The sequence below is a fragment of the Peromyscus leucopus genome, chromosome 2 (assembly GCF_004664715.2).
Source record: "Peromyscus leucopus breed LL Stock chromosome 2, UCI_PerLeu_2.1, whole genome shotgun sequence".
Classification (NCBI taxonomy): Eukaryota; Metazoa; Chordata; class Mammalia; order Rodentia; family Cricetidae; genus Peromyscus; species Peromyscus leucopus.
Window position 1 is genome coordinate 123,941,189 of NC_051064.1, and position 23,083 is coordinate 123,964,271.

The following is a 23,083-nucleotide window of genomic DNA, read 5'->3' on the forward strand; positions in this document are numbered from 1 at the left end:
GGTAAAGATCATCTGATCCTCTAGCAAGACAAGAATAGTTCTGGATCAATGACCAACCCAGGTGAGCACTCACCTTTCTTGAACTGTCTTCTGCAGCTCTGTAAAATCTTTCTTGAGGTTCTGTATCTTATCCTGGTGCTGAGACAGGTCCAGTGCAAAGCCAGAAGAACTCAGTGCAGTAACTAGGTGCTCAAGAGTATGCAGGTTCTCCTTTTGGTCTTCCATTTCCAAAGTGAGCTCCTGTTGAGCAAGCAATATATTAAATTATCTTTTTTTTAAACCATTCTGTGAATATACATGTGTGTGTATGGCATGGTTTGTGTGTGTGTGTGTTTTTTGTGTGTGTTCTTGTATGTGAGTGTGGGCATGCCCATACCACATTGTGCATGTGGAGGTCATAGGGACAACCTCTATTGTAGGTCTTCACCTTCCACCTTGTTTGCTAAAACAAACAAAAATCTTCAATTCTATTGTATATGTGTGTTGTGTTAGAAATAACAGCACAGTTTCAAAATTCTTATATACGTTGCATATAAGAAAGGAAGATACAAATATGGAATAAAGGAAGAAACCTAAAGTGTTGAGCTTCTATTAGATGATTTCATGATATCCTGTTTTCCTAATACTATCTGGTGACAGGGCCTAGAAGCAATGACATCCCAGTAGCTTATCTATTTTACCTAGTGTCCAGATTTTGGTTTCTAACCACCATTCCCTACCAAAAGCAGGGCTTCTTGATGAAAACAACTGATTTCAGGTATAAGACAAGGAAATTAGAAGGCACCCCTATACTGATGGCAATATGTCAAAAGGACATAGAACACAGGTTAAAGGGGATCCTATTGACTGAATTTGATGAAACTTTTGCATACCACAAATAGTGAATATTGCTCATAATTAAACGATCTCTGGTACTTTTATAAAGAGATAAAATAATTAGCAACTGGTGAATCTAGGAAAAGACAGCTATTATTTGCTGGGCCATTCCTACTACAAAGCCTAAAATTACTCAAAACAAAACTAAAACATTTAGGAACTAAAACAAAACAGTAAGATCCTACTTAGAAAATGGAAAAAAGAAAATGAGGTAGGGCTGGTGAAATGGCGGAGCCAGCTCAGGTACTTTCTCTCAAGCCTGCAGTGGTGGTTGGAATGGGAATGTCCCCTAGAGGCTCAGGATTTGAACTCTTGGTTCCTAGCTGGTGACACTGCTTGGGTAGGTTCAGGAGGCGTGGCTTCCTGGAGGAAGCACATCACTGAGGGCCACTCTGGAGGGCTTACAACCTTGCCTCACTTCCAACTCTCTTTCTGCATCATGCTTATGACTGAGGACATAAGCTCTGCTACCTGTCCTAGTCACCATGCCTGCCGCTTGCTGCCATCCGTCCCTGCCACAACAGACCCCTATCCCCCCCCCCCAACCTGACATAAGCCAAAATAAACTCTTCTTCTCTAGGTTGTCTTTGTCACGGGATTTTATCACAGCAGCAGAAAGTAACATAGAAACCTGATATACTGAGTTTAACCCCCTAATTAATTAATATTTGACTTACACTAATTGTCCTCTGACCTCCACTTGCAACCCCTTCCCCACAAATGAAATGTAAAAAATAAAAGGGTGAGTTGAATAAACTTAAGGCAATAATGTAGGAAAGTATGTGAGGTACTACAGATGGGAATGTGGGCTGTCTAGAAATTCTGAACTCAAATTGCCCACTATTTTTAAGTGTATACATAATACTATGACCCAGAAATCGTACTCCTAAGTATGTATTAGTGGGAGCTGACAATACTATTCACATACTATTTCCAGTTCTGTCAGTTCTAGATATATTGTAGACTATTTCCCAACATCTTTGAAAGTTGGGTATGGGTATTTAAAATTTGCTTTGACTAATGAATTGTAAATGGCTAGCTATGTACTCCTCTTCCTCTTACAGAAGAAACCATCAAAGCACATGTTCGGATGAAGTCTCTATCAACCTGCATGTGGTTACAGTGAGCTGAATGAACCTACTCATCTGGGATTAGCCTTATATAGCAGGAATGAGAAAGAAATCCACACTGTTTTTCAAAATGTATGAACAACTTCTAGTTTACAAGCTGGGTCTCATAATTCAAAGATCATGCAGGTAAAGTGTCCAGCATTACTGACACAGTATTGTGCTAAGTAAATGCCAGTTTTCTTCTTGCCCTTCCTTTTATTCTACCAAGATGGCAGGTATGATTGCTCACCTGGATCTGCTGGGAGAAATGTGCAATATCTTGATCCGGCTGATTCCCAGAGGCCAGCATTCGACTTCTGTTGTCCACGAACTGCTGAAGCTTGTTGGAGAGCTGCTCGAACATCTCCGCCTGGGGCAGGAGCTTCTTTAGGTTGCTCTCCTTTTCTTGCTGCTGGCGCTGGAGCTGTTCGAAGCGCTGGCTCACCTCGGCCAGTTTGCCCTGCAGCACTGAGGCTGTGGTGCTATCGGCTGTCTCCATGAACTGAGTGACCATCTCGTGGGTGGCTTCCAAGCTGCTTTTTTGCCGAGCAATGTCTTGTTTCAGTTTCTGTCATCAAGAACAAGTCTGTCAGTTGGGGCTTACTTACTCTAATATATCTGAGTCACCAATTAATAACTTTTAATAACTCCATGCTCAAGGAGACTGAAGGACTGTAACTAAGCCTGAAGGATGCCACACCCTTTAGTTCTTTATCCATTTCACCAAGTTATTTTACTCCCACCACTGTTCCTTGGGTTCAACAGTGGTTTGGAAGTGGGGGAGAAAAATTTTTCTTTCTTTTTTGTGATGTTGGAGATTAAACACATGATATTGTCCATGTTAAGTGTGTGCTCTATCACTGAGCTACACCCCCAGACTGAGTAGTCGAAATATCTACATAGATTAGTCATCACCTTTCAACCTTATCAGAAGATTCCTGGACATGAATTATTCTCCTGTTACTTTTTCAAAGTTATATTTTTACAAAAAAGATAAATAATCCCCCTAGAGTAACACACAAGACAAAATCTTACCATGTTGTTGGCCAAGACTTCTTGGATGACCCCTGATGAGAGTGATGCCACCTGTTCCCCTTCCAGGTTTTGTTCAACTTTCCTCATGGACTGCAGCAGGCTCTCCAGGCTTTCCTGAACACTCTGGGACTGAGCAATGGCCTTCTGCAGCAGGGCAGAGCGCTCAGCCAAGCTACAGGAGAGGCTCTGGAAGCGGCTGAATATGGAATCTGGAAAAATCAAGACCATGAGAAGAAACGCTGGATGGACACACACAAAAAAGATATTTTTAAGAACAAAAAGCTGGGCTGAGCGTTGGTGGTGCATGCCTTTGATCCCAGCACTCAGGAGGCAGAGGCAGGCGGATCTCTGTGTGTTTGAGGCCAGCCTGGTCTACAGAGAGAGATCCAGGACAGGCACCAAAACTACACAGAGAAATCCTGTCTCGAAAAACCAAGAGAGAGAGGGAGAGACAGAGAGAGAGAGAGAGAGAGAGAGAGAGAGAGAGAGAGAGAGAGAGAAAGAAGAGAAGAGAAGAGAAGAGAAGAGAAGAGAAGAGAAGAGAAGAGAAGAGAAGAGAAGAGAAGAGAAGAGAAGAGAAGAGAAGGAAAGAAAGAAAGTAGCTCGGTAGCACACACTTTTAACCCCAGCACTCAGGATGCAGAGGCAGGTGGATCCTCTGTAAACTTGAGGTCTCCCTGGCCTATAAAATGAGTTCCAGGACAGTCAGGGCTACATAGTTAGACCCTGACTCAAATACAAAACAAAACAAAAATCAAACAAACAAAATACTCAAGAAGTAGAAGTATTTAACTTGCATACATTAATTAAAAATAATTGACATTAAAACAAATGGAATATTTTTGAAGTATATTAGTATAGGAGCCAAATTCAATTAATTAGTTATTTGGCATTTAGTAAGAGCCAAAAATTATGCAATATACCAAGGACTAAAGATAATTAAGATAAAGTCTCTGGTCTTAACAAAATGAAGATTGCCAATCAGCATACGTAGAGGAAACACAATACAACTAACAATGAAACAGCCCTGATTACTATACCTGTACTAGAAGCTTGTCCTAGAAGAACTCAAAATAATAATTTCTTATTTTTTGTTGTTTTTGAGTGATAGGGTATGGTAGTTTGATGAGATGTTCCCTCATAAGTCTTGGACTCTTGAATACTTGGTCCTCAGATGGCAAGATTAGGAGGTGTGGCCTTGTTGGAGGAAGTGTGTCACTGAGGTGGTTTTATTTAAGGGCCCCAAAGCCTCCTGACATGCTCAATGCTCTGTGTATCTTGCTTATGGTTCAAGATGGGAGCTCTCAGCTGTTCGGGCCAACATGCCTTTGCTCTGTCATCATGGACCCTAGCCCTCTAGAACAGCAGGCCCAATTAAATGTTTCCTAAATAAGTTGCCTTGGTCATGGTGTTTATCACAGCAAAGTAACTAAGACACAGGGGTAATGGTTAGGATTTGACAAAGGCCGTAAGCTCTCAGGTCTGTCTCCTTCCCTCCCCCTCACTCTTGGCAAGTAAATGGGATAGATAGTTATGGCACACAAATTATTTTTAAGATGCACCCACATTATGGAATGACTGCATCAAGTTAGCTAACATGTAAAAGTTACTTTATATACTTAGCAGTTTTGTGGTGAGAACATTTAAAAACATTTAAAAATTCACTCTTTCAGCAATTTTCCAATATATAATGTATTGACTAAAGCCATGTTGTACCCTTGGCCAAATCTTGAAAGATGAACAGGATTTCATCATTCATGGCAAGCACAATGAAATAAATGTTAGGTAAGAAACAGGAGAAACTTCAAAGGCAGTAAAACTTGGGAACAAGTTTACTTAGAAAATGAAAGAATCAGGGAACAACTAGACAGCAGCTACTAAAAGGGTTGAAGCCAGGGGTACGAGTTGCCAGTGCAGTAACAGAGTTCACTGGAAAGGGAGCTACTTTATGAGATCTTGCACACATTTGCCCCCACCCTTGGCTTAGTGCTCTGGACACCTGTTGACACTGTGTGCTATATACTTCGAATCAAAGATCACAGTAGAACTAAGCGGATAGGATTACCATTGCTGCTTCATACCTGTAGTTTCTTGAATAGGCCTATGGTCCAGGGATGGTTCTCCTTCAATTTCCATTAGGTCATGGGCTGCTTTTTGAAGCTTTTCCACAGGTACTTGGTGCTCAGCCAATTCTTCCTGTAACTGCTGCTTGTCCAAAACAAAAACAAACAAAAGAAAACAAAACCCGCACATTTCAGTGAGTAGTAATTAAGATTCTAGTAATCTAGAATAGTAACCAACCTTATAGAGAAATTCTATTTATCCACAGCCATAGATACTAAAGAATTTATGATTAGCTCTTACTTAAGACATCTCAACGAATGCATTCATTAGTATTTATATCATTAGTTCCCTCTAAGCCATGGAACAGAAGACCTTGACACACAAACATGGTCCATATCTGCTTACCTTTGTCGTTGCAAGCTGCTGCTGCAGGATTTCAGGGTCAGAGGCAACAGTGTCTGAGAGGATCTTCTTCACACTGGCCTCGCAAGTCAACATCCAGGCCTGCAGGCTGTCAGCGCTGCTTTGGAATTGCTGATACTGGCCCAGCAGCATGTTCAGATGAGAGCCCAATCGTGTACACTACGCCAAAGGAAGAAAGAAGCCAAAGGTAGCAGCTTCCCACACTGGTTTAACTGTCTGCAAGTGGGTGTGTCATTATTTGTACTGTACAAACAGTCATCTCACCCTGTATGTCCCTGGGAAGACTTAGTGAGTTGCATGACATGCCGCCAAAGAAATAGACATCAGATTGTAGGCAAAAGTCAGGAATGAATGGTGAAAAAAAACGTTCCTTTTGGGAGATTAGAGATGTTGACAGTACGATAGCGAGTGGTGTGTAGGTTCTCAACTTTAGGAGGAAGAATTTTTTTTTTTTGCAGGAATGTGGTGATATTTTGTTTGTACTCTAACAAATAAAATTTGCCTGAAGATCAGAGGACAGAGCCAGCCACTAGATTAAACACACCTTTAATCCCAGCACTTGGAATCTCATGCCTTTGCTCCCAGTATTTGGGAAGCACACATGCAATTAATTCCAGCACTAAGAAGGTTGAGACAGGAAGTGATATGGCTGAGCAGAGAAAGGAATATAAGGCAAGAGGAGACAGGAACTCAGCCCTTTTGGCTGAGGACTCAGGGGCATTCAATCTGAGGATTCATGGAGACAGGATCTTCCCCTTTCTGCTGAGGAGCTGGCAGGTGAGAAGTGGCTGTGGCTTGTTTTCTCTGATCTTTCAGCATTTACCCTAATATCTGGCTCTGGGTTTTCATTATAAGACCAATTAGGATTTGTGCTACACAGGAAGATAAGGATATATACATCCTAGAACACACTGTCTAGGAATAATGACTGCAGCTGGCTCAAATTTTGCTGTGCTATGTATCTGATAAGCTCAAGACGCTGGTCAGGACACAGGAAGATGAGCCCTCTACCTTCCCCAGTGGTGTGAAACCCATCCCAACAACGACAGGACTAGGGGTTGGACCATGGGCCCACATAGCCTGCATTTTTGAATAGTTCATGAAACCCATTTGCTGGTGGGTCACACACCGTGGCTCATGGCTCATATTTTGAGCCTCAGAAATGACACATGGCTGTTTGAGGACTGCCATGATTGTTTCTCTGGAGACTGATGGGGTCTCCCTTACCTTAGAGTGGAGAGTGGTGTATCTATCTGTTGCGTCCTTCAGTTTTTCATTCACTAAGTTTCTGGTAGCTGATGGTTCTTGGCCTTCCTCAAAATTGTTTTCTGTGTCTAGGACTTTCTGTCCTGAGATAGTCACATATCTCAGGTCTCCTTTGTGGGAAATGACATCCTCTGAGAAGCTTCCTTGCCGCTTTAGCAAGGAGCCCAGAGCTTCAGGGCTGCTGCTGCCCTTGTGCATACTGTCTAGTTCATTCTCGGACCGTTCTAGCCAGCTGTCAAACTCCCTGTGGTCTTGCAGGAACTTCTGCAGTTCATCTCGTAGTGTCTGTGTCTGCTTCAGCTCTGCCTCTGACTGGGCCAGGGAAGCTGCATATTGCTCCTTTAGCTCGCCTAGCTTCTCTTGCAGCTTCTGTCGTTCTTCAGGTGTAAGATTGTGACCATGTTGGTCCAGGAAGGCCTGAGCTGACTGGGTGGCCACAATGAAATTCTGCTGCTGAGAGAGCAATTCTTGGTGACGTGCCTGGTGAAAAAAACACCCCAAAGGACATCAGTAGGAAAATGTGAACAATTTGGTTATATTTATAGCTAGAGGTAGAGATGCTAGAGGTGGAGCAGTTTCTACCGGTTTCAAAATACCACTGACTGTAGTGCCAGGTGTGGCAGCACAAGCTTTTAGTCTGTGAGTTCAAGGAGAGCAAGAGCTACACAGTGAGACTCTATCTCAAAAACAAACCCAACAAATTAAAACAAAACCTACCACTGTAGGGAGATAATACCATATTTAAGATGACATGTGAATGCCAAAAAGGTGTTACACATCTCTACTAAAGGGATGTAATGAGCTAAGGGTCAGATATGTCAAAAATCTACATTGAAGTCCATAAGAATACACAGAGAATGAGGAACACTGCTGGGTAGAAAGAATATCCTATGTGAGAGTGGTGAAGAAGTACTTTTTAGAGGAAGAAACTCTAAGCTAGGATCTGAAGAATAAGCAATAAATAAATAAATAAATAAATAAATAAATAAATAAATAAATACAAGCCATGCCTTCCTTTATTTTCAACAGTTAGGGGGAAAGAAAATCCTAAAAGTCCGCCAAGGCTCAGGAGAGTGAGAGCCCAGCAGCTGGAGGCTCAAGGTAGGAAGATGACTGATGAGGTCAAGGGAGCAGGACAGGTCCTAGGAGGCGGCAATAAAGACCGTCAACTGTATCAAGAGTTTAGACATACCTGGAAGGTAAAATAAAGTTCTGAGGGGACACACCATCTTAGAAACAAGATGGCTCAATGTGGGAGAGTGATAGAAAGAAATCTAGGATGATAATTAGTTTGGGAAATTAAGAAGGAACATGCAAAGAACAGGTTGGATTGACAGGCAGGTCAGGTCAGGTTGCAGATCACAGATGAATTCTGTTTTCAGGTTGCAGAATGTGTGGTTACAGGTTGCAAAGAGGCAGATGGATCTATATATTGGTTGGAAACTCATTAATGATGTCAGCTCAAGATAATATATATACATGGAATATGTTAATACTGGTAACTGAAGTACTTCAATGAAAGTACCCAAGGAAAGCATACTGTTTTTTGGGTGTGTGTTTCTATATGTGCACATGAACATGTGTATGGAGGTGTGGCCAGAGATCAATTCTGGGTGCTGTTCCTGAAAAGTTGCCCACATTATTTTTTGAGTTACTCTCTCCTTTGGACCTGGAGCTAGGATAGGCTGGCTGGGACCCCCATGGAGCTCCCTTCTCCATCTCCCCCATGCTAGGATTACTAGCATGCACCACCATGTCGAACATTTTAACATGGGTTCTGATGATCAAACTTGGGTTCTCATTCTCATGTGGCAAATAATTTACCAACTGAGCTGTCTTTTCCGGCCCCAGTAAAGCATATTCTGATAGATGAGAAGAGGGCTGGATCTACCTGGAACTATAACAGTATTTCAAAGGCTGACCAAATAAAAAGGAGGATGATTAGGGTGAAAAAGTGCTACAGAAGGCAAAGGAGAAAGCACTTCAACAATAGTCAACAGTGTCCACGCTGCTGAGATACTGAAGACACAAACTAAGGCTGCGGTCAGTTTTCTAGAGTGAGGGTGGTTCCTTTCTACAACCCATCACAGACAAGCTACTGCCCTTACCGTCATTAACTCATATTGTCTGTCCAGTTTCTCTGGTACTTGGTTCACCTCCACATAACCATCAGTGGCATCCAAGGCTCCTTTTCCCAGGCTAGCTCTGGAAAGCTGCTCCATTCCTAGAAGGTTGGTCTGTGGCTGTCTTTCAGATGACCCCACAGAAGTCACCCAATCTAAGAGAGCATCAATCTTCCTCCTGTTCTCTGCCAGCTCGGTCGCTGCTTTACTCTGAAATTCAGAAGTACTCCAGTGAGAACACCTTAGACACTCCACTATGAGACCACGGGTCAAAAAGGCAAAGTGGGAGAGAAGGCCAGTGCTAAAGGAAAAGAGATGCTCTGTTCTCGTGTGAAATCTTCCCTTACAAAAAAGAAGAGGATCTTCTAAAATCTGTGGAAATAGTTCTTTAAGATAAACTCCAGATTTCCTCGATAGCTCAATAGCTTAAAGAAAAATAAAACAAATAAACAAACAAAATGGACAAATGTCAGAATTTAGAAAGGTCCTGCAAATCCAGCAAGCTTTCCTGGATCCTCCCTAACTATGTAGAGGTAACACACTGGTTGGAGAGTAAGTATGCCATAAACACTGTGCTAATCCGGCTGTTCTTCCCTGAAGGGACAAGGAATGTTTGTCACCTTTATCACAGCCCAGCTGAACACTTAGTTATTAAGCTTGCCTCTCAATTCTACTCACTAGCTCTTCAAGTATTTTACTTAAAAAGGCTGTGCTAAGTGGTGCACACTTTTAATCCCAGAACTCAGGAGGCAGAGCCAGGTGGATCTTTTTGAGTTCAAGGCCAGTCTGGTCTACAGAGTGAGTTCCAGGATAGCTGGGGCTGTTCACAGAGAAACCCTGTCTGGAAAACCAAGAAAGCTATTCTAAGATGTATATTCATATATTTTTTAACACTCATCTTTGGGCGGCTTGCTTCTCCTTCCCATGATCTCTACTCTAGAATTAGTATAGGAGTCCATGGCGAACAAAGGATCCAGTTCAACCCTTGAAACCTCCGGTGCTGAGTAAACCAGTCAAGACTTCACCTTTGAGTTCTGTTTTAGTTTCTCCTGTCCCACAGTCCACACTGTAACAATACAGCTTGCCTGGAAACAAAGCTGTGCCCCCAAAAGACCCTATAGATGTTTTTCTAATACGCTTGGGTCAATCAATATTCATGCAAGAAACACACCGTCGGCTTTTTCCTACCCAGACTATACCCCATCTAAGCCAAAGTACAAACTAGAGATCTAGCAAATTTTAATTTTGTTTCTGTTAAAATACACTTTTTACCAACCACTCCTGAGCTGAACTCCTGAATATTTTTGGTAAAGAAAAGACCTGCTCCTAAAGGCCCCCACCTTTTGTGCTGGTACAAGATTTGGCTTTGGAAAACCAAGTATAGCAGACTGGCTACCTTCTCTGTTTCCTGCTGTAAGGCTGATGTCACCGCTTCCTCCAGCTCCTTCTGGGCCACGCGTGTCCGTTCCTGGAGAACCTCATATTGCTCCTTAGCCTGATGAAGTTTTTCTTGAAGGGCTGTCAACTCCTGGGGGCTCAGCTTGGTCTGGTTCTCTTCCAGGAATCCTTCAATGTCTTTGACAGCCGAGGCGAAGGAGGCAGAATGGTTCTGAATGTCACCCTGCAAATCCTTAACAGAGAGAAACAAAGATGACTGCCTTTCTCTCTAGTCCTTTCAAGTCGTCGTCTTCTTCTGTGTAACTTTGGAGCCTGTCCTGGATCTCGCTCTGTAGACCAGGCTGGCCTCAAAATCACAGAGATCCACCTGCCTCTGCCTCCTGAGTGCTGGCCTGTGCCACCACCTGGCTGCGTTCTCCTGGTTACCATCTTTTCTCCCTAATGTGGCCTACAAATCCAAGAAGATAAGAGTGACACCAATGTCTCTGACCCCCATTTTGCAGCCCAGAGGAAGGAGCCTACTTTCAGTTCCTCACTATGTGGTGTTCAACTCCCTCCTACTTTAAGACTGATGCAGGAGCCTGGTGTCCTTCTGCCTCCTACCCCTTCATGCACTAACCCTGTGTATCCTCACGTCTCAGTTCATGGCACTCTTTGAAGGAATCTTTTCTCACCCCTAGAAAACCCTAGATTGTCCTTCTTGCCTATGCATGTAATAGTTAGCAGTTAGACTCCTTTTTTTTTTTTTTTTTTTTTTTTTTTGTGATAATTTGTGTACTTGTCTATCTCTTCCACCAAATTGTGAACTTTCCCAAGGGCTCAGGAATGTCTGTTCACCACTGATGCTGTCACTAAGCACTGTTATGGAGCCAGGACAAACATTTACTGGAGCAATGGTAAGAAGGGTGAATTCACACCGACCTTCAAGTCCCTTTGGTTCTTCTGCAAAGCACAAAGCTCCTGCTGCGAGGTCCCGCCTTGGTGCCTTCCCAGTGCTCTTTCTGCCTGTCCAACCCAGCTGCAAAGGTCCTCCAGCTTCTGATGGCAGGTACTTTGTTGCTTCTGCAGAGTCTAATTAAAATGCAGGAGTTAAAAAATAATCAACTCTCATTTTACAAAACAAGATCATTTCCTGAAATGTAAAACAGGACAATTATATATCAAAGATAGAAAAGTTGGTGGAACACTGGAAGAGAAAAAGGCACAGAAATCATATTCCAGAAGCTCCTCTCATCTGGGCTGTCTGTTATCTGGGTGTGCAGTTGGAATGATAATCAGAAATAGTTGTAGAGATGTACTCCTGATGCAGGTTTGAGTTTGAAAGCTCATTTGGAGACTGCTATTATCAACTTTGGAATGAACAACATTGAAAACCACACATGATAGTGGTGAGGATAATAAATTTGTCTCTCTGAGACTTTCTTCCTTTGGAACAAGAGGATATGCTGTAATTTAAGTCAGAAATGTGAAAGAGTATAATTAGAATAAAGAAAAAACTCAGGAGTATGGATAATTGATAAGCTAAATGAGGTTCTTAATAATTGAACTGGCTTTATAAATCAAGTGTCTCACAACTGCATAAGACCATTAAATAGAATGATTACAGGGCAGACACAAGAGTGTGGTTTGGCTATTTTGAGAAGAAAACTGTCCAAGAATAGCAACTGCCTTGGGTGGCTATACTAATTCCACTGGAAGAGACAGGCCCAGGGAAAGAGAAAGAGGAATATGTTTCCATGCCTGATCCTTTTACCATTTCTCAGGTCAGCTCCATGACACTAAAGTACCCAACTGAGCAACAATTGAGCATGATGTGTTTCTCCTGATCATCCTTCTAATAATTGTTTCCACCAGACTGCCTTCTGATGGCATTCTGATGTCAGAGTCGCCTGCACTTACAAACAGGTGACCATACTGGCCCTCAGTCCCTCTTTTTTAGGAAAAACAAGAGGAGCACTGGAAGAGAACTCCTAAGAGCTCTTCAGCTGTGAAACAGGATCTTCATGGGTTAGGATGAGTGCAGATTGAATCTGAAAAAAGCAAAGCAAACAAGTTAACGCACACACATTCAGAGCAAATAGAGGCAGAGTGTTTCTGACAAGGTTAATGCACACTGTGGAATTAATTCCATGCTCAGAATGTTCACATGCAGTTCTATTACTTGCTGCAGTTAAGGTGGCTCAGACCAATCTGCTTTATTAATTATCCACAGGATACACTACACTGTATAAATGACGAGGTAAGGGCATTGTACATGTTCAGGTATGGAGAGCGGCCTGAAATAGTTCATCAGGATTTATTTCAATTTCAACATAGTTGAAATAATCAGACAGTGGCAGGGGACAGAAGGCATTGGCTAACCTAATTTTTTTTAAGTCTGACCCAAAAGGTCAACTATACTGTGCATAATACAGGAGCCCTTGAGACAGGTTTTCTGGGGAACATGACAATTCTTCTATCATTTTGTTGTCTATCAAGTCATTCAAATGGCAGAAATGACAAAAGCATTATTTGAGATAGTCTAGGGTAATGATTATACTAGAAATTGAATGATATTGAATTTGAATTTTACAAGGTGAGAGTTATGGTGGGAAATGGTAGGACAATCATCAGATTAAAAAAAAAAGAAAAGAAAAAAGAAAGCCATCAACTCTGCTTTTGTGCATTGTGTTGCATGGTGAAAAACTGGGCACTTCAGCATGTAGAAAAGTGCTAGAAAATAATAACTTAGGGCTGGAGAGATGGCTCAGAGGTTAAGAGCACCGACTGCTCTTCCAGAGGTCCTGAGTTCAATTCCCAGCACCCACATGGTGGCTCACAACCATCTGTAATGAGATCTGGTGCCCTCTTTTTTTTTAAAAAAAAAAAAAGAATAACTTAAATATTCCAGAAACAAGGCTAGGTATGGTGGCTAGTGCCTTTAATCACAGCACATGGGCAGAGACAGGGGAATCTCTGTGAGCTCAAGGTCAACCTGGTCCACACAGAGTCTACCTAGGCGAGACAGTGAAACACTGTCTTAAAAACAAAAACAAAAAGTAGCTAAAACAATACTATTCTGATTAAATATTTATCTCAAAATGTTTGAAGACTGTCAGGGAATCTTATAATGAGTTATTTGAAAAGCCTGTAATAAAACTGATTTTCCAGAGCCATTCTTGTCCCATGCTCAGAGTGCCAAGATGCTCTACAGTCTCAGTGAATGCTGAGAAAGCAACAAGCAGAAAGGCCAGCTACAATTTTTACGTGAAAGTTGAGACAATGGGACATAGTAAGAGTAGAGTCTCACTAAAATGAAAAACACTTGCACATGCAATTTGCACACAAACATATATATTCTCTCACACACATAAAACAAGAAAAACAGCCGGACCACAATGGCTTGTAGGACATGAAATTTTCAAGTTGGTAAACCTGGGTTCCTGGAATCATGATAGGTTCCGAGGAATCTGCCTCGGCCAGAAAACCCCCAGAAGACATCCCCAAAGACAAACTGAGCTCAGCTGCTGGTTCAGCCTGACCTTAAGCTGAACTTCTTGCTGGGTTTGCTGAAGATGGCCCTGCAATGCATCCCTCGGAGCTGCAGTTTGTTCCACAAGGTCCTGGAAGGACCTCTGTAATTCATTCAAGCACTGCTGCATCTGTTGATTCTGCTGAAGAGACAAGTCTTGTTCATGCTCAGAGATAAAGAACTGGATATCTAAAGCAAGAGCATCCAGCTGAGATTTCCTTTCAGCCATAGATTGTTTCATCTCCTAAGGCAAGCAGGAAGAGACAAACAAACAAACAACTTTTATTTCTCTAGTCAAGGAAAAGCTACTGGTTTTGAGAATTAAAGGCTAGTCTCATATTTTCATAATTGGTACTGATTAATACTTAATACAGCAAATCTCACTTTTTGGTCTTTATAAATTCCCAAAGCATGGCACTAATTGAAAGTATGCTTCCATTACTGGACCTAGCTCTACAATTCAGTTTTCAATTATTTATGCTAACAGAATAATACTATTGGTAATCCAAAACATATATGACTTAATCTTCTTATTTATTTATTTTGGTAGAGGCTTATGGGGGACCCGCCCCCATCTTTTTCCCCAGGGTACTCTTGAGGAGAGAGAGATAAGATATTTAGACAGAAGGATAGAGGGGAGAGAGACAGAGGAAACACAGGATAGATCGGGAGGGCCTGGATCCTTATCCACCAGCCCCTTCTGTCTCTTCGAAAGGGTTTTTTAAGGAATGACAAGAGGTGGAGGAAAAGATCTCCCCCTAGCACAGCCAAGTGCAGACCCTTCCAAATACCTGGTAACTACGCACATGGTCAATCCATTCCCTTATGCAACCCTGCTGGGTAAAGCAAGCTCAGATCTCACTAGGAAACCTCTGTGGGCTCCCTTAGAGGCTTGTGTATGTTGGGCATCCACTCTTCCACTTAGCCACAACCCAGCTCCTTTTGTCTCGCTTATTTGAAATAGGGTCTTACTAAGCTGCTCAGGTCGGCCTTGAACTCATTTTTAAAGCCCAGAAAGGCCTTGAATTTGTGATTCTCTCAGCTCAGCCTCCCAAGCACCTGAAATTAGAGGCCAATGCCACCAGCTCTGACTTAATTGAAAAAAAAAAAAAAAGTTTTGGAAAAACACAACATTGATTTCTGATGCAAGGTTTGGGGCTGGAAAGAGGGTTCAGCAGTTAAGAGCACTTAATGCTTTTCCAGAGAAGCCAGGCTCAATTCCTAGCACCCACACATTGGTAACTAGTTCTAGGAGATTCAGTGCCCTCTTCTAGCCTCAGTGGGCACTACATGAACACTGTGCACAGACACACATGCAGGCAAAACACCCTCCATGTAGGCTTTGGTATCTATTTTTATTTGTCCAATGAGTAATTTGTATGAAAGTCCTGAGAACGCAAGAAGCTTACTTTGATTCACTAAGACAACTTTTTATTTTTAGGTGGCTGGAGAGATGAATCAGTGGTTCAGAGCACCTACTGTTCTTCCAGAGGACACTGAACAACACAGGACAATCTATAACTCCAGTTCTAGGAGATCTGACTCCCTTTCTGGTATCCCATATACAAAAACACACAGGTCCCCACACATATATTTAACATTAAAAAAAAATTTGTATAAAAAGAGATTTATTTACTTTTATCTTATGTATATGGTTGTTTTGCCTGCATGTATGTCTGTGTATCATGTGCATACAGAGTCCACAGAGGCCAAGAGAGAACATCAGATCCCCTGGAACTGGAGTTAAAACACGTGGGTGCTGGAAACTGAGCTCGAGTCTCTGGAAAATTAGCCAGTGCTCTTAACTGCTGAGCTTTCTCTCAAGTCCCAAAATAAAATCTTAAAATTGATGATGATGATAGAGTGGGTGGGTGTGCTTGTAGTGTGTGTGTGTGTGTGTGTGTGTGTGTGTGTGTGTGTGTGTGTGTGTATCCGGATGGATTCATACCACTGTTTGAGTGTGGAGATCAGATGACAGCTGTCAGGAATTGTATCTCCCTCCATCATCAGTTCTGGGTGATGAACTTAGGTCGCCAGACTTGCAAGGCCAACGCTTTACCTGCAGAACCATCTCCCTGTCCCTGTTTGTATATTCAAACTGTGATAATTATTCTCTCTCTCTCTCTCTCTCTCTCTCTCTCTCTCTCTCTCTCTCTCTCTCTCTCTCTCTCTCCTCTCTCTCCCCTCACTGTGTAGTAATGGCTAGCTTGGAACTTGTTATGTAGACCAGGCCAACTTGAACTCACATAGATCTGCCTGACCTTGCCTCAGTGTGACCACGCCTGGCACGGTATCTTAATGAATAGATACAGTCTGATCCCCTCTCTCTCAGTATCCTTTGAATAGAGCATGAAAAGGATGGGAAGGTCAGTTCTTGCAGGATGAAGTCCAAGTACACAACTGACCACAGATGAACCTTTATGTCTACTTGTCCTGAGGAGGAGAAGGGAGAGGACAGAAGAGGAAGAACAGCTCTAGTTCCTTTTGACTTTCTAAAGAGTTTGCAGGGTGACATCCTTCTGTAACACAAAATTCATGAACTAGTATTAAGAGCTGATGTACTCTAGAATATAACAACAAAAAGAATAATGGAGTGAATAGAACAGTAACAAAAAGAACAACTAATGAAGAAAACGTATGTCTATGTAGCTATATGCCATAGTTTTAACTTTCTTTTACTGGTTAATAAGAAGAACCAATCCAGGTGGTAGCTGTGTACACCTTTAATCCCAGCACTTAGGAGGCAGAGGCAGGTGGATCTCTGTGAGTTCGAGGCCAGCCTGGTCTACAGTGAGTTCCAGGACAACCAGGGCTATACAAAGAAACCCTGTCTGGGCGGAGGGGGGGGGGTTGAGGGGAGAGCATCTCTTTAAATCAAGTTGTCTAGAATTGTGACCTCCTGGCTAAATATGACATGCAAAGTCATGTTATAATGCACCATCTGGCCTACAGAAAAAGCTTGCCTACTCACACTTATGGTCAATGGCAAAAAGCTCTCCAGAAATTGTGCAAGATTAGATACCAGGCAAAAGACAGACCCTAGATGCTCAGTACAAAGAAGACACAAAGTTGGGAATATAAAGCCATTCTTTGGACTCTTCAAGAGTAACTGAGAGGAGAAAGAGTCACAGGGTTTGAACCTCTAGGAGTACAATAATCTTCAAAATTAAACATAACTCATCTCATTTCTAAAAGGGAAATTCAGCCTTTCTAAGAAAGATTAAGCCTAAAGACCGATTTGCCCATAAGGACAGTAAGGGCTAGAAGTCAAAGGACATGGTGGGGTTGGGTGGAGTTTACCTCACACTGCTGGAGAGAGTGACTCAGGTGGTCAGCATCATTTTCCCTGTCATAGCCCTTGCTGTTCAGAGTAAGGCTGGTTCTGCCAACCCAGGCTCTCAGATCTTCAAGTTTGCCTCCTAGTTCCTTGTGTTGATTTAACACTGTAGTCTAGGAAATAAACAGAAAGTCAGACTATAACCCTCCAGATCTCCCCAGGCTTTGTGTGAGCCCTTAGGCTAGAGAGACGCCTGGGTGGTTAAGAGCATTTGCTGCTCTACAAAGCATGTGATTTTGGTTCTTAGAACCACACTAGGGAACTCACAACCACCTGCAACTAAAGTTCCAGGGGATCTGGTATCTTCCTTCTGGTCTCTGCTGACACCCACACTCACATGCACACAGCTTCCAATATACATACACATAATTAAAAATAAATCTTAAAAGACCCCAACATAACCAAACAAAAATCTCACAAACCCCACAAAACAAGACACTACCTGTTTCACTTCCATGGCATTCTGGAGATGGAGGAGTCTGGAACTCCAAGAGTCACTCACAGAGCCTAGAGACTTCTGAAGATTTCTGGCGTCTTTCTCCAATGCCTTCAACAGCTGAGCAGGAACTTCTTGCGGCTGGCTAATAACAATCCGATCCACACATTCCAATTCCTGACTCACCACAGTGGACAGATCTTTCAGTTCCTTGTCTAATACCTGAGGGGACAGAGTAAAGTTACCTCTAACATCAAGAGCAGTGCTGTGGCTAGGGATCAGTGGTAGAGCATGTGCCTACCTTGCTTAAGGCCTAGGTTCAACCCCTAGTACAGAGTAGCAATTTTGCCTTCTGGGAATCAGTTGTGAACATATCTGTTAGCTCACCTCATGTCTATAAGGACTTAGGGTTTAGAAAAGTAGGTTCCTTAGTTTAATCACTAATTAATTCACATTCCTCAGCTTGAACAACAACAATTGTTTTCTCTGAGGCCACCAAACTAAAACTCAGGACTTGGATCGGGTTTCTGACTAAGTGTAGTACTCTGGCCACTACACCTTGGCTCCTAAGACTGTCAATTTCCTTTCCCAGGTGCTGGAGGCCATGTCAGAGGAGCAGCAGGTGGCAACTGAGTTCAGGAGATGAGCTCACCAGCATGCAAGGCACTGATGGATGAATCTCATAGGCAAGCCTTCCCCATCCCCCAGTCTCAGGCCCAGAATGTCTCCTGCGACTGCTGTGCCATTACATATTTGCCACTGGCATTTTCCTATGGTATCTGGCTGGTGTAAATGCGCATGAGGAGATCCCCACTGTCTTTCATGGAGTGTGATTATCTCATGGAAAGATCCCGTTCTACCGGGCATTTTTACCTGTGGATTATTATGATTTCCTCCTAAGCTATACTGTTTAACTGAAGCAAAGATTTTATACATTGATAGTGTTAGTTCAAATAGGATTTTGGTGACTGAGGGTTTTTAATATAGTAAGAGATTGTTATAGAGATTAGTTTAGTGGGAAAATTAATATAGGCAAAGATAGGATAAAATATTGCCCCTGCCCCTGAAAAAACAGAGGCTGCAGAGGATTAAAAATAAGAACAGGGAAGTGTCACACAGCTAGAACACATGAGTTTCTCTTGAGGAGATGTATAGACTGTGGCTTAGATTAATGACTAAGAAAAAAACTGAGGGGCTGGGGAGATGGCTCAGTGGTTAAAGAGCACTGGTTGCTTGTCCAGAGAACCCGGGTTCAATTCCCAGCACCAACATAGCAGCTTATAACTGTCTGTAACTCCAGGGTATCCAATACCCTCATATGGACATACATTCAGGCAAAACCATGAATGTACATGAAATAAAAATAAATTATTAAAAAAAGAAAGAAAGAAAAACAATTGAGTCCCAGAAACCCAGCTAGTTCAAGTTCTTTTAATCTTAATGTTGAGAGATGTGTTCACAGGTTTTGGTGGGCATCATAGCTAAAACAAAGCTTTAAATATGACTTAAGGTTAAGATGTTTTTGTTAATAGCTTTGAGGTAAAAAACCTTGAGAACTAATCTAAAGTTTAGAAAAGCACACAGTTGAGTGAGGGACTTGTTGAGGTCAAGGAACAAGAACAAAGCACCCCAATTATTATTAGCTGATGTGCCTTTGTTGCTAGGATGGTTTGGTTTTCAAAAGTGATGACTAATTCCTTTTTCCCATTTCTGCCCTCAGCTTCCTGATATAAAAAATTGTTGATGAATGGGTATGCACCCTGAGGATTTAGAGCTGACTGATTGCTTTACATATATAAAAGTTTAGATTTGCAATTCTTTTAAGATTTCTTTTAAGATTGTCTTTGAGATAAATAATAAAATGATTGATCCTTTCTTTGTAACTATAAAGTACAGCCTGCCAGTAAAAGAATTGGTTGAGAAAAAATACCTTGTTTGCAGCCGGGCAGTGGTGGCGAACACCTTTAATCCTAGCACTCTGGAGGCAGAGGCAGGTGGATCTCTGTGAGTTCAAGGCCAGCCTAGTCTACAGAGTGAGATCCAGGACAGGCACCAAAGCTACACAGAGAAACTCTGTCTCGAAAAACCAAACCAAACCAAATCAAACCACACATCTTGCTTGCTTACATTCTGTTAATCTATAACAAGTTGCTTGGATATGAATGTATGTAGGTTCTTGGGATAATGTTTTTCGCCTGTAATATGTAAAATGATTACTCATGTAAGGGATATGGAAAACATGTTGTTTTTTCACTTGTATTCATTGTAATCATTCACTTGAAAAATAGAATGCACATTGTAATTTTTATACTGTTTGAAAGATTTTGCTGGGATATATAAACTGTAAGGGAAAAAATAAAGTTAGTTAGAAGGAAGACATCAGGAGAGATAAAAGGGATACTTCTGGATAGAGGTAAGAAAAGAAATAAAGAACAGAGGAAGATGATAGAGACACTAAAGGGGTGTGTGTGTGTGTGTGTGTGTGTGTGTGTGTGTGTGTGTGTGTGTGTTCCTTTTTTTGCAGGCCCCAGAGAGTCACGTTTTACTCTCTCAGATAGAAAAGTCAAACTGAGTGATTAATCGGCCGACTCCGTTGGATCCCCCTCAATCCCTGAACTGCTAGAGGCTGGTCCTTACAGCAGCAAAACCCAGGCAGCTAACATGTGGAATGAGGGTGCTCCAAGGGAAATCAACCAAAAAGATGACTTTTTCAATCCAAATTCTAAGGGGGAAGAACCAAAGAATATAAAAACACCTGGAAATAGTCTTCCCATTCAGCTGTTTTATAATATTCTTACTCCCCAACAGAGAAGCCAGTAATGGGTGGTGGAAAAGCCTAATAGTGTTTTAGAGTATCGCCTCATTTCCCTCTTAGTCACCCTACCTATACCACATACTAGATATTGGGAAGCATGCAAACTTCTACAGGCTCTATCATCTTCATTTTGGCTTCTAATTTCAACGAGTGAATCATTTTCCCTTTCAAGGCTGCCTTTCTATCCGTTCTATGTTCTTAAGAACCTGGTACTATCTATTATCAGCTTCTCCCTTCCTTATCTTCTCTAAAATCCACTGAAAACATTTCTTAGTCACTCTACATCCTCTAGCTGGTGTCCTACCTCTTTTCTTGTCTGTAACATGAACACTTCTGGAAAGAATGACATACAGTGATCATCTGTCAACTAGTTTCTATCTCAGTACTCCATGGAAAGAGTTTTAACAAGGTCATCTTTGAATCAGTCTTCAGTGGACTCAGTATCTTTGCCCTCTGTTCTTCCTAGAGGTCTTTTCCTTCAGTTTCTGTAGGGTTGGTGTTTCTTGGTGTTCTTTGAAAATCTGAAACAGGACTGGGGATGTGGCTCAGCACGTAGGAGGATCGGCTTGAGGAAGCATGAAGACCTGAGTTCAAATCCTATAGTCCCACAGAAAAAGCTGGGAACGGCCATGGACACATGCAGCCCTAGTACTGGAGAGTGATGAGGAACAGGAAGATTGCTGGAGTTTGTTGGCCAGTATCCTAGTTCAGGTTCAGTGAGAAACCCTGTCTAAAGGGTGGAAGATAGAGGGTCATGGAGCAGGCAATGAAATAAATGTCTGTGGCCCACTTGTGAATGTGCATAGGTGTGAACAACCACATGTGTGCATGCACAATACACAAAAGCAAAAGAGAAAAAGAAAAAAGAAACCACTAAAACCAACCAACTAACCAACTAAATATAGCTGGTTTCATTTCTGAAACTGTGAATCAAATTTTTGGTTTAACACACAAACAAACAAACCAAAACAAAGCATGCACAGGACAGAGAATAACCTGGGTGTCACATTCAGAAATGCCATCTACCTCCTTTGAATAAAGATCTTTATTTATCTTCTTCCCCAATGCTGAGGTTACAAGTGTCCCCAATGCTCCTGGTTTTTGTGAAGATAGGGTCTCACTATGTAGTGTTGGCTGGCCTGAAACTCAGTATGTAGACCAGGCTGGCCTCAACCTCATAGTGATCCTTCTATCTCTTTCTCTCAGTGGAAGGATTACAGGCATATACTCCCACATTCAGCCACAAATGTAAGCAAAACCCTGCTGGCTTTTCCAGCAGGAAAGCATAAGCATTATGGGTTGGAGAGATGGCTCAATAGTCAAGAGCACTTACTGTTCTTAGCACCACTGTTAGGCAGCTGACAACCCCCTGTTAACTCTAGCTCCAGAAGATCTACACTATGGCCTCTGCAGGTATAGTTACCTACCATCACATGTCCATACTCACACTCAGAGATACACATACAAACATAATAGGATTTACTTATCTCATATTGATAGAAAGAGTGTTCTTAGATCTCTGTTCCTAGAGAGTTCCAGTTGTTCCTTTTCAATGTTATTAACATTATAGTCTTTTAATGTTAAAATTACATTTCTTTATTTTTGCATTTGCATGTGCCACAGTGCAAACAGTGTAGAGGTCAGAGAACAACTTATAAGAATTCATTCTCTTCTTCCATTACACAGGTCCTGGGGATTGAACTCAGGTCGCCAGACTTGACAGCAAGTGCCTTTATCCAATGAGATGTCTCACTGACACAAATGGTGGTGATTTTGAATTGCCTAAAAAGTTGACTACAAACTCTACATTCAGAGGTGGGTCTGATAGATATAGGCTTCACTGAGGTGATGGGAAGGGGCCATACAATTGGAAATCATTCCCATTATTACTACTGGGTCTTCTTTTCCCATGGTTGAGTCAAATCAAGGGAAGTACAATGAAGAGGAAGCCCGTGGGCCAATCACTTTCTTCTAATCTTATTACTTCAGAAAAGAAGCCTTACCTTCAACGGTGTCCACCTACAGAATCTAAGCAGATGCTTTCTTCAGAAGACAACCTTTAGTCTTCTGGAGGAAAAAAGCAGCTGCAGCTGCTGTGCTACTAAGAGAGCTGGCAAGTGGTAGGCTTAATTGTTTCTTACACTTTAAACAAGTTAGAGCTCTGTTTGCATGTGCAAATTTATCTGTTTTCTGGTGTTATTGTAAAGGAGGGGGGTAGGGATTTATGCAACGTAACTCACATTGCTGTTTAACTTCACTCACTGAAGTTTGTGAACTAGTATTCTCCAGTTAGCTAAAAGCAGACCTTTTCTTTCTTTTTAAAAAAGATTTATAAGCCGGGCGGTGGTGGCGCACGCCTTTAATCCCAGCACTCGGGAGGCAGAGCCAGGCGGATCTCTGTGAGTTCGAGGCCAGCCTGGGCTACCAAGTGAGTTCCAGGAAAGGCGCAAAGCTACACAGAGAAACCCTGTCTCAAAAAACCAAAAAAAAAAAAAAAAAAAAAAAAAGATTTATTTGTTATTAATTTAAGTGCATGTATATGTATTTGTGTATGGAGGCCAGAAGAAGGTGTCAGATTCATTGGAGCTGAAGTTACAGGTGGTTGCCTGTGATAAACTTGACATGGTTTCTGGGAACCTCTGCAAGAGCAACATGTGCTCTTAACTGCTGAGCCATCTCTCCAGCCCCAG

General features: G+C 42.0%; 1 protein-coding gene across 1 annotated transcript in view; it reads right to left on the minus strand.

Annotated features, from left to right (window-relative positions):
• Macf1 (microtubule actin crosslinking factor 1) overlaps positions 1 to 23,083 on the minus strand; it is a 339,831-nt gene that overhangs the window by 101,717 nt on the left and 215,031 nt on the right. The window contains exons 40-51 of the mRNA XM_037203340.1: positions 17,585 to 17,800; positions 17,106 to 17,255; positions 13,816 to 14,049; positions 11,216 to 11,365; positions 10,293 to 10,526; positions 8,882 to 9,106; positions 6,735 to 7,253; positions 5,490 to 5,666; positions 5,102 to 5,225; positions 3,021 to 3,229; positions 2,236 to 2,553; positions 74 to 240 (exon numbers count right to left, since the gene is read on the minus strand). Of these exons, the coding sequence (XP_037059235.1) occupies positions 74 to 240; positions 2,236 to 2,553; positions 3,021 to 3,229; positions 5,102 to 5,225; positions 5,490 to 5,666; positions 6,735 to 7,253; positions 8,882 to 9,106; positions 10,293 to 10,526; positions 11,216 to 11,365; positions 13,816 to 14,049; positions 17,106 to 17,255; positions 17,585 to 17,800 (2,723 nt within the window). The remainder of the gene's footprint in view (positions 1 to 73; positions 241 to 2,235; positions 2,554 to 3,020; positions 3,230 to 5,101; positions 5,226 to 5,489; positions 5,667 to 6,734; positions 7,254 to 8,881; positions 9,107 to 10,292; positions 10,527 to 11,215; positions 11,366 to 13,815; positions 14,050 to 17,105; positions 17,256 to 17,584; positions 17,801 to 23,083) is intronic.